General features: G+C 37.1%; 1 protein-coding gene across 1 annotated transcript in view; it reads left to right on the top strand.

Annotated features, from left to right (window-relative positions):
• The first annotated feature begins 14,952 nt into the window (after nucleotides 1-14,952).
• LOC140168048 (alpha-catulin-like) overlaps nucleotides 14,953-19,406 on the top strand; it is a 39,976-nt gene continuing 35,522 nt past the window's right edge. The window contains 2 exon segments of the mRNA XM_072191354.1: nucleotides 14,953-15,068; nucleotides 16,211-16,300. Of these exon segments, the coding sequence (XP_072047455.1) occupies nucleotides 15,030-15,068; nucleotides 16,211-16,300 (129 nt within the window). The 5' untranslated portion in view covers nucleotides 14,953-15,029.

The raw sequence follows: 19,406 nt of genomic DNA on the forward strand, positions 1-19,406 counted from the left end.
ATTTTAACCTCCATCTTACCTGACATAAATACAGATCTACAATCTATATGGCTCAGGTAGAGCCATTTATTTAAATAGCCAGAGGATTGGGCTATTTCAGATGAAATCCATACACCCCCCTATGGAAGACATGACCTTAAATCATCCACACCAGGGTGGTAGATTTCAAATGGGGTTACCTGAATGGGCTGACTCTATTGAGAAATCTACCACCTGTTTAGGAGAATGTTGAGTTATGTCTTTCGCTTATCAAATAATATAGATTCAACTAAACAATTACATTTTCTGAGAGATTAACCACTCACTATACTCAAACATATAGGTTGAATGAATTTGATGCGAATTTTACTGTTAGTCCTGCGTATTCTACGTCCATATGTGTATAACAAATTTGCCTTGCGTAACATAAATGTACGGTACTTATGAAGCATAGTGATAGCAATCATCTGAAGTTGATATATCAGTAAAAATTATCAAGATAGATTTCACCCCAAATTGTAACCTTAATAACTTCATAGTACTATGCTTACTGATTAGTTACAAGTATATGATTTATGTGGAGCCAATAATAACATTGTATTGGGAAATACTGGTGAGCTGAAGAAGAATTGAGCTTCAATGTCTAGAAGCTGTATTTTTAATTGGTCACTAAGATTTAATACATTTGTACAATTAACCAATCAGAAATATTAATTTAAGAAAACAATAGTTCTCAGGGTTTAAAGGCACAATGAGCAGCAACCTATTGCACAGTTTATACCTGGAAAAAAACTAATCAATACTCTTTCATATAATTATTTACAGTTTGCATGCTTTGAATCTGTAATAATCATTTAAAATTGCTAATTTAAATTGCGAGCATAAAAAAGCTTACATATTTTACATGACACTATTTAACAAAGATTGAATACCAAGACTTTTCCAACCAACATCCGTTAGGTTACAAGGTTAATAAGCATAATCCCATTTTCTTATAACATAAGACAGCCGGAAGCAAGACTTAAATAAACCCCAGTGCAGTGTTTCCCCATAGGGTCCTAATGAAGTCACGTATCCCAATTACAAGGGTAATAATACACGCCACAACTTGGGCAACTCGGCACAATTTAACCTTATCTAGGTAGTATGTTTTTGTTTGCAGGCTTATTACTGACATTCTTAGCCAAACCATACCAAGTATATGATTTTATTTAATTATTGTGGCTATGTACTTACATGATGTATGAAACCCTATATGATTATTGTATTCAAATAAGCTTTCAAACATCTTACCCTAGTATTGGTACAGTGGTTCCCTGAGATTGAGGCATTATTTGTATGGTTTGCGAGCATTCAACTATTTGACTTAGGGATAAGTGACAAAAATATAAACCAAGTACAGAAGCGATAACATTACACGTGGTCCTGAAGCGACTTAGCTTACGACAATGTCGTCATACATCATTTAAAAGGGTTCACCAAATTACGTGGCGATACTATATCTTCAGGTTTTTATTCGCCATGAGAATTAGAAAAAGTTAAAGCCAACATGGTTGCAATCACTGCATAGTGTATTTGCTGACTGGCTTGGTTAGACTTTGAGTAATTATTAGATCAATCTATGCATATTGAATATTAATTGGAAGATTTCTCCAGGTGTAAATTGTGGAAGTTGCTGTATGATGTTTTAATGAAAAGATGATTATATATCCTCTCCTAATTTAGTGAGCTGAAATTCAATCCATTTCAAAATGTTTACGTTTAAAATATGGATTTCTTCTTGCAGACTTGACCAACAATCTTCTGAAGATAGCAGTTTATTATGGTACAACCAATAGGCCAGGTCCAGACACATGCACCAAATGGTCAGTGGCCGCTTGAGCAACTCTGAAATGAACAGAAAACATAACAAGGACAGTGTATTTGGCTTTCAAACACAGTTCTTTGGCGAACATTTTAACACCCATGTATAAAACCCCTGGTATAGCCCCAATTTCTTAATCTAAGCTTCATCATCATTGACCCTGCCAAAGGAAGGCGGTTACCAAAGATAGCAGTTTCAATTGAAAGGAAAATATGAGATTGCATGATAAGGCTTACTAAATTGTGTATTGTGGTGTAATGGGCTGAACAAAATTAGGAGTAGGCAGGTAGGATTTCTTTCTGTCACATTTCAAAATGATGTTACCCCTGCATTTGACTTCAGGAAATGCTATATCACTACTCATACTGGTTGTAATCTTGATGTTTATGTTTTGCTGTTTTTTCACAGCATAGCATGATTCATTTAATTTTTACCAAAAAAACACAAAAAATGTGGGGTAGGGCATTTTTAAAGTTTGAAGGTAATATGTAATTTAAGCCTTAACCCAATTTCTTAACCTTTACTATGTACTGCAAATAACAATGCATAGCTTCAGTTGTGATATGAAACATAGCTGTTGCTGCATCTACTGAAGACAACAGATTTTGAACTGATTGAATAGAGCAGGTTTGAATATCTACTGAAGTTAGTAGTCTTAATAGAGACTTTCTACCTAATGACGATGTTGGGTTTGCTATCTACTGTAGATAGAAAAGCACTCTCACTAGTACAGATAACAGCTCTTTCTATGGAATATTCAATGGTAGACATATCTAACTTTACTGAAAGTCTGCATAAATTAAATTATTAGATCTCTGCATTAGATATACCACCCGCCTTGCTAACAAGTGTTTACAAAAATTCATGTCAGCTGTATATGTGATATATAGATGATTTATATCACCACTGTTTGAGCCAGACTCATTGTTATTAACAGAGAAGCACATGCAGTGTAATCAACTTAAAAAGCTATTGCGATGATACATCATAAATCCATGTTCTTTAATGTTTTTTAATGTTATACGATTAGCAGTAAAGGTTCAGGCCAGAATACCCATCTCTTTTCGAAAGGGACTTGGGGAGCTGCTCCTCTGTGTAAAATGTTGCTTTGGAGGGTCCACCACTCTTCCTGCATAGCAAGTGTTTACCTTCCCAGGCTTTTTAAGCTGGTACCGATTTACATAAGTAAACAAATGGGATTAAGTGCCTTGCCATGACACAACAAGTTGGCTGCAATGTACCTCAAACCCACAACCTTGGGATCATGAGACACACAAAGGAGAAGTGGACACAACATGCTGACCTCATGATTGACCTCAGACCACAACCCAGGATCATGAGTCACATGTGGGTTAAGTGAAACAATCAGGATTAGGGCCTTGCCAATGGACACAACAAGTTGACTGTGATGTGACTTGAACCCTATACCTTGGGATCATGAGTCACACATGGGTGGAGTGAAGCAACTAGGATTAAGTGCCTTGCTCAAGGACACAACAAGTTGGCCATGAGTGTGCCTCGAACCCCACAACCTTGGGATCATGAGTATGATTACTTAACCATTGAGCCACTGCCCCTCATATAAGCGGAATACATCATATGAATGAGTTATTATCTGGCTATCACAGAGATTATAATTCACTTTCATACTAATATCATTACCATATAAATTACATACTCCAAAATGTCAAGTCAAACTAAGTAGGTATAGTCTGAAGCTAATGTTGTGATTTTAGGCAATGCATTATTTGAGTGACTTTTATAAAGTATTTCAGTCTGGCACAGGCATGTTATGTCTTATAGGATGAGGCGGTAGAGGCTTAATAGCATTATAATGATTGCATCTTTATCTAGTTATCAGAGAAGGGCTGATTCAATTAATACACTATGTGAGTACCTGCTTTAAGCAGTCTAATGTATGTAACCAGGTTAGCAGGTAGTATGAAGCGATTATTGCAGATATTACTACCAGGCCTCAATGTATACAAGGCATCCCAGAGCGATTACTACCAGTCAACTCCCATTAACTGCTCACATTTATTTCTATATTGTCAGTGAGTTGCGGCTACCCTGCCCGGGCCTCTGCCATGCCGACTTGCCTTCATATGTTACCCAAAGTTTCTGAATTTGGCAGCGGAAAAAAAAAATGGGAAACAAATCGGCTCCTGTCATCCACTCACTTTAAGCAACTAATTACTGACCATTGACCAGTTGGCGGCGATAAATTGTGCAAACATGTTAAGCCTATACTAGCATGCTCCAACTTTACTTATCTCTTGACCGCCATTTGTCAAACATCCTTTAAGCATCCCTGCTCAGATGGTCATAATTTGAATGCATATTGTTTTTGTGCGATTTTCAAATAGTCAAGCGTTCAGTAAAATCAGTCCCAATATAAGTCAGGTGTTGGCCTATAGGTTTTTTTTTTGGTAATAAGCAACATTTAATTTGTTGTACTTTGGTCTAATTTGTTGTGTTATAAAAGTCGCTCATTGTTTTAAGTTTCAAAATAAAAATTTGTGATATATGTTGATTTTGATCCTGCCTTTCTTACAGAGCCCATGAATGGTTAATTACATGATATAAAGCTATATAATCATTTGAGTAACCAATCAATATACAGCTTTTAGATCTCTTACCAATTTTAAGCTTAATCCCGCTTCAGCCCTATTCACTTTTCTTACCGTATCTCTGATTGGCTCAATGCATGATGTTACTCCTTTTTGTAACCAATCAAAATAGTTCTTGTCTTTGGCCAGTAGTGCCTATGGGCTAGTAGACTACCCGTAGTCCACTTGCCCATTGTGCATACTCTGGATATTGTATTTAGCTTAAAACTCTGATATTAATTAATGTGTGCACAATTGATAGATTTTCACATCTGTTCCTTTCAGTCACCCTACTCCCTCTGTTTGTTCGCTTCCCCAGTGGACTACTGACATTGGATTGCGGTTTTCATGCTTAACACGGCTGTCTATGAGCATCTATGGATGAGATTGTCGGAAATCTGGCCTACTAAAATTGGCCATGATGTAATGCATCTTTAAATGGATCTGGCTTGTGATTGGTCGCCCGATCTCGTTATGGTTTAAATCCTCCGGGTACCTGTCATTACCATTAATAACTACAAGTATGTGGCCTACCTCGCCTTTGTGTTGTGTAATTGCATGATCGCGTCAATAAGTGCATGAAACGCGTCTTGTATTTGCTTGCTGTTAAATTTGATTGATAAACAAGTATGATTGACAGTGTGAGTGTTAGGGACTTTGCCCGTTCAAAATCCGTTTAAAATTGAAAGTCCATAGTCTATTTTTAACCTAGAATTGCGCTATTAATAAACTGGCAGATTCTAAAATCAGAAGTGTTCAGTATTGAAGTGCCAATACAATTATGACATTATGATATGTTGCATTCAATAATATAAGCCTCGTATTAACTTTACTTTTACTGTCACTAATATAATTATATAAACTTTTTCATAACAATTTTATACTAGTATTTTGATGTAATTAATATCAGTATAATTTCGAGTTCAACTGAATGCTTTCATCATGATTAACATCAAAAATAGACTATGGCATAGTCTAATGGGCTAGTGATATTAGAGGAGTTTGAACTGAGAATAATATATGATATTAATTTCAAACAAGTATACTTAAGTCAAAACATTTATAAAGCATCATGGGAATCACCTGTGATAGCAAGTTTCCACAATGCATCATGGGATATCGTATATACAGTCATGTCAATGTGACATATAAGTATTGAGAAGATGGGGCAGATTGCCAGCGGCAATTTCATGTAGTATGTTATTCAAGATTGTTCATAATTTAATCAGCGACTAGGCAAGTATGTCGCATAACCTTCAGTTGGTTGGATCGTTGTCGTGGACAGGTTACATGAACACTGACATTTGAATCGGACCATATTGAAGGCACGCAGTGGTTTGTCAATGCCTACATTGAATTCACTTAAAGTGATATTTTCTGATCTGCACAAGTGGTTTGCTATGGTCATATAATGTTAGAAGTGCAGGCTTTGTGTTCTGTTGTTGTCCGTGCGAGGTCGGAGAGGGACAAGTTACATGAAAACTGACATTTGAATTGGACCATATATATTGAAGGCACTGTGGTTTTTCAATGCCTGTGATCAAAGGCAATGAATGTTTGATCTGTGGCTATGGTCATAATGTTTTATCTATAGAAGAACAGGGTTTCTGTTGACTTTCCTGTTGTCCTTACGAGGTCGGGAGAGGACAAGTTACATGAAAACTGACATTTGAATTGGACCATATATTGAAGGCACTGTGGTTTATCAATGCCTGTGATCAAAAGCAATGAATGTTTGATCTGTGGCTATGGTCATAATGTTTTATCTATAGAAGAACAGGTTTTCTGTTGACTTTCCTGTTGTCCTTACGAGGTCGGGAGAGGAACAAGTTACATGAAAACTGACATTTGAATTGGACCATATATTGAAGGCACTGTCGATTTATCAATGCTTGTGATCAAAAGCAATGAATGTTTGATCTGTGGCTATGGTCATAATGTTTTCTCTATAGAAGAACAGGTTTTCTGTTAACTTTCCTGTTGTCCGTACGAGGTCGGGAGAGGAACAAGTTACATGAAAACTGACATTTGAATTGGACCATATATTGAAGGCACTGTGGTTTATCAATGCCTGTGATCAAAAGCAATGAATGTTTGATCTGTGGCTATGGTCATAATGTTTTATCTATAGAAGAACAGGTTTTCTGTTGACTTTCCTGTTGTCTGTACGACGTCGGGAGCGGGACAAGTTACATGAAAACTGACATTTGAATTGGACCATATATTGAAGGCACTGTGGTTTATCAATGCTTGTGATCAAAAGCAATGAATGTTTGATCTGTGGCTATGGTCATAATGTTTTCTCTATAGAAGAACAGGTTTTCTGTTAACTTTCCTGTTGTCCGTACGAGGTCGGGAGAGGAACAAGTTACATGAAAACTGACATTTGAATTGGACCATATATTGAAGGCACTGTGATTTGTCATGTGCATACATTTAATTCACTTTTAATGCTCTGCGTGCATGAGCTTTGATATATTTTCTTAAAATATCAAGAGCTATCTTAAGAAACACTGAACCAATATTGGGTGTTTTTTACTAATTTTAATGCATTTCTCATGCTGATATCAACCATGGTCATGTAAATGTACAATTCTGAAATTTTGAATTTAAAAATGAAACTTGTCGTCTGCAGTTGACACCTGCGTGTAAAGAGTTAGTGATATTTTGTTATTAAAGTGTACCAGTGGTTTGCTATGGTCATGTTCTCTATAAAGTTGTCCTCAACAGGCAACAAAAAATGTGTTCTACAGGTGTACAGACATTACAAGAATGTCAGGCATTGTTTGTTTTTTTTGGGGGAGGGGGGAGTGGCAGCAAATGACAAGCTAATAAATAAATTGGATATTTTTTCCCTCGCTTCAATCAAATTAAATCTACTTTTGCTACAACCTCACCCCACAAAAAAAAACTGGCTGATTTTACATGCATACAGCAAATTAACAAAATACCAAAACAGAGAATTAGGTCAATTGGGGCCCATAAAACCGGGCTTTTTTTTTGTCGCCATTTTTCAAATAATCATGTTTAATTAAAGCTATTACAGTCTAATAAAATTCTTTTCTTTTAGCATACAGAAAGCCTTATGAACCAGGTAATAATTGATTTAAGTACCAACAAATTATCCAAAAGCGAGAAATTTTGATTAAAATAATGTTTATTATGTGACATTATCAAAGTATTTAATGGATCTCTTCATCTATAATGTTCAGTTTTTTGCATAAACAAAACAAGTTTGTTTATGCACCAAATACAGTGAAAGTGGATTTAGTTTGCGGAACATTAATTTTCACACATTTTGTGCCAAACATAGCTGCTACAAAAATAAAAATGTGTAAATGTGACATGATCAAGGGAATGAGTCCTATATCACTAACCGTGCCGCAAATATGGGTCCCATTTTCAGCCTCTTGGTATATCAATGACCCCTTTTTCAAAGCCTATTTTGGTATATGAATGGGTCCTTTTTCAAAATTTTCAAAATTTTTAGGAAAATAGCCCAATTTTTTCCATAATCTAGCAAAAATTTTCCAAATTTTCCCATTTACAAAGTTGTAAAAACTAAGACAATTTCGGTTAAATTCGGCCGAAAATTTTGACTTTTGGTATATCAATGGGTCCAAATTTCTTGAAAAATTGGTATATTTATGGGTCTACTTTCAAATTCTCAGCGGCACGTCCCTACCAAAACCAAACTTGAGTACCCCCCCCCCGGATCACTAATACTGTTTTTGAGGTATTGGCAAAACAGGGTTCAAATTCTTTGGTTTTCTTGTTTTCAGTAATTGATAAATTGCTCATAACTCTGTAACCAGATGTCCGATTTTGATGTTGAATGTAGCATTCATAAACTACCAGAACATGATGTAAAAAACTTCTAATGGAAAATTGCTGACATGTGATTCATTCTCCTTGATCAAGTTGCAAAATATGTTTTATGTAGAAGTCTGTGAAAATCAGCAAAGCACGAATAATTGCATGCACAAAAATTAATACTTTTATAGTGTTTGAGATCAGAGGAGATATCTAACCCTTCCCAGAATCCTTTGCAACATGATACATCACCTCAGTTCCTCAAATGACACTAGTATTATTTTATACAGGTTCCATTTGTTTTCAAGTTGGGTCATGGGGCGATAGTCAGGAAATAAACAGAATTTGCAAAATCTGGATGTGGTCTGTTCAGGCAGGATGTATTGCCCGGGCGGGGGCGTATTGTTTGTCACTATCGACCACATTGCACTAGATAGCAAATCAGTACATGTATAGAAAATTGAAATGGAAGAAATGTATTGTGGGAAGTGTAAGATATTTTCTCAGATTTACCATAGAAATTATGTATGATAAACCACTTGAGACATTACTGCTGTGTAAATGATGCTGTTAATATTAGCCCTATACTGCTTATATGCAATTAGCCTTTGAATGATGATGATATCTACTGTACAAAGATTTTTTTGTAAACAAACATGGAACAACTCACTCTTTCATGTACATTCAGCACAATAAATAAGGTAACAGTTCATGAATAATGATGCAGGAATCACAAAGTTATGAAACCAAAACCGATGGAAGTTACAAAAGTTGCCATTTTTTTGGCTTCATTGAATGCCAAAATTGACCATAGCAGACCCCATTAATTTGCTTCAGAAACAAGTAAGCAATATAAAATTGAACAGGGGCAGTTCCAGGAATTTCAATACGGGAGGGGGGCAAGCCACCACCGCAGCAGACAAAGTCTGGTGCCGCTCTGCAAAAATATACAGATTCAGGTGCCGCTCGGCAAATAATAGAGGGGGCACACGCCGACTGCGCCCCCTCTTAATCCGCCCCTGTTGAATAATAACACCTATACACATTCTGAAGAAGCCATCAGCCAAGATGGCGAAAGTCTAAAACCTGTGAGTAATTTTTGGATTTGTCGGTCAAAAATTCTAACCTGATTTAAATCTACAATCCTACAAATGCATTTACTTCATGACCTTACACATTGCTTACCATTGATGTAGACTTGAAATAGCAACATTCATATTGTGGGTCACTGCTGTTGTTTTCATCACAGTTTCCTGAATTTTAATCATTTTCCACGATCGAGGGTTCAAATTCAAAAAGAAAACATTAGTCTAGTCCCTGTCGCACACAGGCAGTTATCTGTTTACTCCATGTACCTAGATACACTATGGATAATTGCCAGCCTTCAAGACCCCACCCTTTATTTTCAAGCTCTATAAGCTTCTGGAGACCTCATTTGAAGTTCTCAGAGACCTTTGGTTGCATTTTCTTCCAAATACCCAATTTAAGCTTCAAATTTGAGTGCCAAGCACGATAAACTTCTGAGAAAGTTTGGGACATTTTCACCAAAAAGGGCACTGAGCAAAGCCCCATTGTAGTTCCAGAGACCCCATACATGTATATGTCCTCAAAATCCAGTCTAGCGGACATTGAAATCTGGGACGGTGACACTTCATCTTACCTACATTTCTTGAAAAAGTCATAGATTTGATTCAATTTTGTCCTTGTAGTATAATTACACTTTACAAATATGTGAAGATCATAAAGTTTGTTTCATTAAACCCATAGCTACTTTAACAGATTCATTTTCTAGTTAATGGTAGTCACCATAATACTCTCAATCCCAGTGCCACAATCCAGTAATCTCCATTCAACACTGTAGCTCATAAGTTAACCTCAAATTATGGAGTATGAGTTTTGGTACCCAATACAGTAAAAGGACATTCTTGGAATGAGCGCACATATTGGGTTTAAAGAACTGTGGCTTGTAGATGAGCATGTTTAAGATGCTATGGAGTCACATGGCCGTGTCTGGTCTCTAAGTAGTCTACCGCATGCTTAAATACAAGAATTGATAGCAAAAGATGAGCCTGTCTGATGCAGCGAGGTACAGAATTAATCATAACTGTACTATATTCATATAGACTGTGTTCATATCTTCACTTGGTGGCTGAAGTCTCAAGATTTGAGACGGTGGAGATGTGGTGTGGATTGCTTGGGTTGTGCAATATGGCAATATGCTGGCGAAGTGATGTAATTATCAGATTAACTACCATAGCAATCGGTGAAAACAATTCTTGAATATATCACGCTGCACTACAAGCAGGTTGCACTCATCACTTGTGTCTGTCTGCAATCATAAATTGAATACAATGCTGCTCTTTTCAAAGATACTAATCTTACAGGTGCGAGCGATCAGCATGATATAGTTCAATGCAGAGATACTGCGTGAGCGATACCAGTGCAGCGGTTTATTCAAAATTGTATTCACCTATTGCTATGGTAGTTAATCACTTCGCCAGCGTATAGATACCAATACTTGCGACTAGTGTCTATACTCGCTAATATGGTATTGCTTATCGGCAAATTGCAACTTGCGATAAGCATGCTTGGGGGATAAAAGCGATTTAGCATTGACTTAACAGACAGTGCACCAATGGGAATGATCACTCATTTATTAGTAAATGCTTGGTCCCTTTGTATCCCAGTCCCCAGTACTAAACAAATATTGCCAAATTTTGCATTCACAATCTCCAAAACATTGTTTTACCAGTATTATACATAACTCAGTGTTGTGACGGATTATCAAGTCTCCGAAATCTTAAGGTGTCCAGTTTGTGTGAATGTAGGGATAGATCTATATCATGACTATACTTTCCACCAAAATTCCCAATGGATATTATCTTTGGGTGTTGCTGCCGATGATGACTTGTTTCCCCGTAATTTTTGGAATGTTGTAGCATTTTCAATTTCCGCATCCATTTTTGAAATCTATGGTCCTATATGAAAATTGCATTCAAATGAGTACAAGCATGCATACTGTTGTATTGGTAAATCAGGAGATCAGTAAGCGTAGCCAGCGGGGACTGCCCCCTCCCCAGAACACCTCAAATTGGGACAGAGAAGCAGAAAAATGGGGGCGAGAAGAAGGGAAGAAAAAGAAAGAAGGGAGGAGAGGGAGAAAGAGAAGGGAAGGGAGGAAAAAAAGAAGGGAAAATAGGGATGATACTGACGTTTGCCCCTCGGACTGACAATGCGGACTACACGCCTGTAGGAGATACAGTGACTAGAGGTATATGGTCTAATTGTAACACATATGAAGGTTTCTACTTCACATTGAGGTCCATCACCCAAACATTTTATTATTCCAAGTGTTGGGTTAAATTGCTCTAGCGATTAAAATTCTAGAAGCAATAAAGTGCCTCACAGTGGCCAATAGAACACATTATTCCTTGGTGGTAACCATCAAACTACCATTATTGTTGTTAACCCTAACGCTCTAAAAACTTACAAAATCTTAAAAAGGAAAACCACAGCGCACGCATGCATCCCATGTGATGCCATGATGCAATCAGCCTAAGTCATATGTGCACACTTGTGTTGGCCAGGCCAGCGAAAGACCTGTGGCTACCGATTGGTGATCTTGTTCTTGGCACCCGAGGGGTCTAAGGGTAGACTTCCTGGGTACCAAGTAACTTATTTGTTCATCTTCTCTCCTTTTTTGTTCCTTCTTTCCTCACTGATAGCCCAAACCACCTTTAGTATCAGGGTTACCTAAACTGGCTTGTTTCAGGTCTAAAATTACACTGTCCTTATGAGAAAAATATGAGCTTGCACCCGATACAAAAACCTGCATTTTGATGGAGTAAAGTGGGAGGATAAGAGGCTGTCAATTGGGTCCACACTTATGAATATCAGAATTGGCAAACTGGTAATGGTGAAAGCGTAACCTGTGTACATTGTATATAATATACTATGTCAGCAAATAATATTATTGCAAGCGTTATGAGCAGGCTCAATTTTTTGGAATTGTCAACAATGCACAGACACTATCCAGTCTGCATATAAGCGAGATCATTTAAAACAGAATTAAAGCAAAGCAACATTAAAGCAAAGTTTAGGATGAGTTAATATCCATTAGCTAAATGATATAACAAACTTGGCCTGGAACCCAGGCTCTTATCCAGGTTGAGGGAGCAGATGCCACCAATCAACCAAGAGCCAAATAATCCACTAATACACCCAAAATACCACCCAACTCCTAAATTTCTGCCCCAGATTGGCCCAAAATCACCCAAAATTTACCCAAATCCTCCAAGAATCCACCCAATTTTGTGCTGCATCCTAAAAACATCCACCTTTTCAAAAGTTTGCCAAAAATCCGCCCTTGCCCAAAGTTTCACTTTTTAAAAATCCGCCCTTGCCCAAAATGTGGCTACGTGAACGGAACCCTCATATGGATGCTGCCCCTAGACCATGATAAATTAGGCAATGGCAGCCTCCAGATATTAACTGATAAAGTTTTTTTTAATAACAATGATATTGCATTATGTTTATACAGAATTGCTTTTATAATAGGTCAAATTTGATTAGCAAATTCCAATATAGGTAGATGTTGTGTGTAGCCACTGAAAGTAAATTTTCTGCTGTTGAGTATAAATGTTTGCATTTACGTAGGATAATTGAATGTCATAGTAATGTTGGTTAAGTGGTCCGTCCAATATGATTGCATGTAATTTAATTTAGGTAAAATATTTACAAGATGAAATTCCTCCAGCGTGATGATGTTTGAGTTTGGAATATTTGGTAATGGGTGATTTAAATATGACGTTATATACCAACAGTTTGCAAAGGTATTTTAGTCAAGTATTGAGCAAAAATTTGATACAAGTATGTTTAAGATGAAATTCACCCAGTGTGATGATGTTTAAATTTGGAATACCATATTGTCTCTAATTAAAGCCCCCTTCTAATAAATGCCCCCACCGTGGTCCGGGGGGGGGGGGGTTGTATTAATTAGAGAGAATACGGTATAATACTGAATTTCCTATAATAGTCGCCCCTTCAAATAAACGCCTCCCACCACTTTTTTCAACCAAGATGTTTCAAAAATGCTGATATTTCCATGCTATCTTGTGTAGTAAGCTTACCAAGTTGCACACATGGTCGATGATAATATAGCGTCAATACTTGGCGAAAATCTGGTCTACGTGAAGTTTGGACTCAATTATGCACTAACGCTGAATGTTGATGCGTGCGGTGCACTCTTCCACTGCTGGGCTTGTGCATTGGATGCATCAACATCTCAGCGTGTGTAAATATTGAGTCCAATTCTCTCTTTCAAGTGATGATAGGCAGGGCCTAGATTTCGATGAGAATCACAGAATTGATTCTCGTAATGATTCTCTTAAGATTCGGTTGCCAGAATCAACTTCTCTCATTGTATCATACAGTAAGTGCAGTGACTATGATGGATTTCCACTCCTGTGTGCAGTGCTTCATCATTTTTATCATCCACACTTACCTACGTCAGTTATAAGTACAACAACCTGTGAACAACTTGGCCTATTCCGGTTGAAATCCATTACCCCTATGAAAGACATGACTTTAATCTCCTACACAGGAGGTATGAACTTCAAAATGGGATTTTTTTAATGTATTTCAACTGGAATAGCCTATTGGAATCAACACTCAATGATATCTCTCTGCTTTTATCTATTTATTTTGGTTTGTCAGTCATTATTAATTTTACAAATGCATCATGATCAAATCTTATTTAGCTATGGTGTTATAATTCTTTCCACAATATAGGTTAGTGTCTAAACTGAAAAGTACAGCTAAGGTAAATGGCACAGTGCTACCTCCCTATTGCAATATCTGATTAGCTTGAGGTTTTCGCTCCTGTACTGGAACTCGAAAGTCATGAAACATAGCTTAATCGTAATCCTTTTAGTTTTGACCTAATTGGAATAAAAAATGTTTAGTCATTTGTTTTGGAAAAAGAGACCAATGCCATTTGTAGGGTGTTTTTTACACTAATTTTGGTCCATGTATTCCGTGTTTTGGCAAAGGTGCTTTGTAAAGAGTAAAATTATGATTGATATTTTGCCTATAGACATGTTTGAATGGAGAAACAAGGAAAGATTTTTGGCATTTGTTCCCAAAAAACTAAGTTGTATAAATATGGAATTAAAAATTTGATATATTGGCATTTGTTCCCAAAAAACTAAGTTGTATAAATATGGAATTAAAAATTTGATATATTCCTAGTTAAATCAAACTAAGGAAGAAGGATTGCGCTATATTTCATGCAAAGTTTTTTTCTCTAGCATCAGGAATAGTCACGATGCTAGTCTTGTAATGACTTCGGCTGTGACTCAACTTAACATTTTAGGACTTGAGACTCGACTTGAGTCTTAAAAAAAGAAATGACTCGGACTCAAACTGTAGGACAGTTTGAAATTACTTGATTTGACTTTCAGACACACAAAGACTTCCCTTGACTTAAGTCTCGAGTTCTAGATGAATCGACTCGACTCAAGACTCGGGCGGGGGCAATGACTTGACTCGACCCAAGACCTGAGTTTGGCGACTGTCTACAACTCTGGTGCATGCTATACCATTCTGTTGTAGGGGCAAAGTGTTGTCATTTGTGCATGAGACACTAACATGTTGTTACTTTTTTATTTTCTGTGTATTTACAGGTTACAGACAGTCTAAACAAGATTGAGAAAGCCAGGTCATTTACAGAGTTTGTGCAGTGTTTCAGCCAATTTGGTAAAGAAATGGTAGAATTAGCTCACTTGACTGGTGATAGACAAAATGTAAGTTTAAATGTATTTAAAGGAGTATTTTGTGATTCTAGATTCTTTCTATCAGACACTTTTCAGTGGATATCCATAAAAAAGCTCATTCCCAAAAGTTCACTTGATTCCGATTTGTGAGTTAATGCATGATTATGTGTATTAGACTGTTCCAGATGCCACTGTATTGTTGCCAAGCGAATGAATCTTCAAGAAATCTTTTGGACATAAACACTATGTAGCCAGAGCTTTCCTGTGGAATAAAAATATCCACTTTTTTTTAGAAAAGTGGGGGGATGAGGCTGTAGATCACGAAATGCCCTTTAAGATATTAGAAATGTTTTATATATTTAGGTCAAACCTGAAGAGCGAAAGTGCTACCTCAGTTTATTTTAATTGCATTGCTAGCTATTCTATTAAAGTGATTAACAGTGCGGATTGATATCTCGATTTTTAATCAACCTTGCGAATACATTCCTAACAGTGCTAGTGGAGGAAACAAAACAGGCGAACAAGATGGTGGCCTACAAGCTATCATTTGTATGTTGTCACATTGCAATGATAAATTTTCCTAGTAATACAATCGGTCTTCAAATCCAAATGCATACGTTAATATGCAAGAGCCCACTTACTAAAATAAAAATTAGCATTAAATTGGATATAAATTGTGGAAGATGTATACATTTATTTTTATTTGGGAGAAAATGAAAAGAAAATAGGAATGAAGAAAACAGAAGAGAAAAAAAAAAAAAAAGAAGTCGGCAAAAGTGGGGGAAAGAAGGTGCAAAGAAAGGACAGTTTCAGGGTAGAGTAGATGTCCATTGCTGTAACTATCTCTGTTTTCTTTCTTTAATATATCTGTTTTCTCTCCTCTTCTTTCTTTCTACCCTGCAATTTAGTCCCACGTTTACATTTTACCAGCTTTCTGTACTCATTTTAACTTGAACATAGATTTACCGACGATCACCGATGAGTGCATCCACAGCCATTGCATAAAGCATGCACAAAACACATGAAATGTTTAACGTTCGAACATTTGTTATGAACGAACTGAAGGACAGAGCTATGCAGGCTTCGCTGTTAAAAAGAACGAAATGAAGTAAGGAAGACAAGTCAGATTGTATGTTGGTAATCTCATTTTTTATGCTATCTATCATTCACAGGATCTCAAGAATGAGAAAGTCAAAGCCAAGATGGGGGCTGCTAGAGCTGTCCTGGAAAAATCCACTATGATGTTACTTACTTCCTGCAAGGTAAATATAGGAAAGGGTGGTGGGAAAGGGGACACAAAATGGGGATAGGGGATGACGGATAGGAGTGGTATTGGCACAGTCCACTATGATGTTACTTAGTTCCTGCAAGGTAAATAGAGGAAAGGGTGGTGGGAAAAGGGACACAAAATGGGGATAGGGGATGACGGATAGGAGTGGTATTGGCACAGTCCACTATGATGTTACTTATTTCCTGCAAGGTAAATGTAGGAAAGGGTGGTGGGAAAGGGAACACAAAATGGGGATAGGGGATGACGAATAGGAGGTACAGTCCACTATGATGTTACTTACTTCCTGCAAGGTAAATGTAGGAAAGGGTGGTGGGAAAGGGAACACAAAATGGGGATAGGGGATGACGAATAGGAGGTACAGTCCACTATGATGTTACTTACTTCCTGCAAGGTAAATGTAGGAAAGGGTGGTGGGAAAGGGAACACAAAATGGGGATAGGGGATGACGAATAGGAGGTACAGTCCACTATGATGTTACTTACTTCCTGCAAGGTAAATGTAGGAAAGGGTGGTGGGAAAGGGAACACAAAATGGGGATACGGGATGACGAATAGGAGGTACAGTCCACTATGATGTTACTTACTTCCTGCAAGGTAAATGTAGGAAAGGGTGGTGGGAAAGGGAACACAAAATGGGGATAGGGGATGACAAATAGGAGGTACAGTCCACTATGATGTTACTTACTTCCTGCAAGGTAAATGTAGGAAAAGGGACACAAAATGGGGATAGGGGATGACAGATAGGAGTGATATTGGTACAGTCCACTATGATGTTATTTACTTCCTGCAATGAAATAGAGTAAAGGGTGGTTGGAACAGAACCCAAAATGTGGATAGGGGATGATGGATAGGAGTGATATTGGTACAATCCACTTTGATGTTACTTACTTCCTGCAAGGTAAATGTAGGAAAGGGTGGTGGGAAAGGGAACACAAAATGGGGATAGGGGATGACGAATAGGAGGTACAGTCCACTATGATATTACTTATTTCCTGCAAGGTAAATAGAGGAAAGAGTGGTGAGAAAGGGAACACAAAATGGAGATAGGGGATCATGGATAGGTGTGATATTGGTACAACTACAATCGTGGAAAATCCACTATGAATTTACTAAATTTACTAAGGTAAATAGGAAAAAGTGATGGGAAAGGGGCATATGAGGAGACAGGGATAGATGGAGGGAGGAGAGGAGTTACTGTTGCATTCCTGGGAGAAATCCATGATTATTTTACTTACTCTCTGCACAATTTTAATAGGGGAAAGGGAAGGAAAAGGAATACAAAATGATGTTATAGAGATAAAGGAGAGAAGTGACATTAGTACAATTCTGAGGGGGAAATCCCTGTGTGCAATTTATATCTTACGTTACAACGAGGCATCACACCCTTATGGTTCTCAGTGCAGAGTATTCCATAATTTTACCAATTTTTTTAGATTGTCAGATATAGTGAACCCCAGATAGTATCTTCAATTTGAACCTTAGCATCATTCACAAGAATTGCAAGTACAATATAGTATCATAGGATTATTATCCATAAATATGCATGAAATACTTTATAAAGCTTGACAACACATCAGGTGTTTTCAAAATGGGTTATGTTGTGGAATTGGAACAAGCCCTAGGAATCTGCCTGGAGATGATTCTGTAAGAGTTCTATCTAGACTAAGCTTTCACTATATTGTAGTACTATTTGAGTGTTATCAGCTTTGAGTGTGTTCTCTGATTTCAGGGAAAACAATTGTAGCTATTGAATCGCTCTCTACTTGTGGGTTTAATGCTCTGTGCTCTAGCCATAGCCATCAACATAATAAGTCCTAAATTTTGAGATATTTTCTCAAAATATTAAAACTAACTTAAGAACCACTGAACCAATACTAGGCGTGTTTGGACTCATTTTAATGCATTTTTTGTGTTGATTCTAAATATAGACATGAAAATTTACAATTCTGAAATTTTTTTGAATTACAAAAAAAATTAAACTTGTTGTCTGAAGTCGACACCTGCGAGAAGAGAGTTAAGCATACTTCATGTGTTCTGAATATATACCATTTTCTGCATATCAGAATATGTACCGCAAATATTGAGATCAGATCCATAATGCTATTCCAGTTGAAATCCATACACCCCATATGGAAGACATGACCTTAATCCCCACACACGGGTGTAGATTTCAACCCTATTTGATATTCATACTCCCTGTGTGGAAGATTAAGATCATGTCTTCCATGGGAGGGGTTGTATAGGTTTCAACTGGAAAAGGGAATTATTGCCCTACAGTTTATATTTTTGATGGAATAAAACTGGTGTGTGTATATCAGAGACATAAAGTTTCTGTTAAAAAAGAGTGGAGCAGTCATCACTTGCAGGACCTCTTTTGCAACATTTTCAAATTGGAAAATTGATGACTGCTATTTTTTGTAATTTGATTTATTCGGATTTGACAATAACCTAAGGAATTAAGCCTCTGCTGAAGCTTATTTCCATTGGGTTTCATATGAGCACCAGGACGGTTTGGTGGCAGTCGGGGATTAATAACATGCTTTTTAAAAATGACTTCTGAGATATGTGTACAAGTATGACTCTCCTATACATGAGACCAGTGGCTTAATTACCCTTTCCCATATGTTTGAAAATATTAACCAATGTGTATTTGATTAATCCTTTTGAAAATGGATACCAGGCCATCCAGGTTGAATTACAGGCAATCAGCAAATTTCAAACATTTTTAGATATTGTTGAAAAAACAACAACTTTGTAGCATGCATGTTTGTGAAAGGAATGTAAGAAATACATAATAGTGACAAAAGATATGATGTATTGCTTCAGTGGTTTCAAAATGGCTGTTGTTGTTTTCAGGTAAAAATTCAACCAATAGATAATCTAAGGAAGGGACGGAAACATGTTAAACATTAAATACATTGCTATTCAGGGCATGGCTACCTGATACCAAGGCAATAAATGGGCTGTATATTATGTCAGGAAAGCACGAACAGTGTAAGAAATCAATGGACCATGTAGGAATGGCTAGCTCAAGTGCATATTCGTGGGCGAAAATTGCTGTTGATGGAGGCGATTTAT

This window comes from Amphiura filiformis, chromosome 13 (genome assembly GCF_039555335.1).
Source record: "Amphiura filiformis chromosome 13, Afil_fr2py, whole genome shotgun sequence".
Classification (NCBI taxonomy): domain Eukaryota; kingdom Metazoa; phylum Echinodermata; class Ophiuroidea; order Amphilepidida; family Amphiuridae; genus Amphiura; species Amphiura filiformis.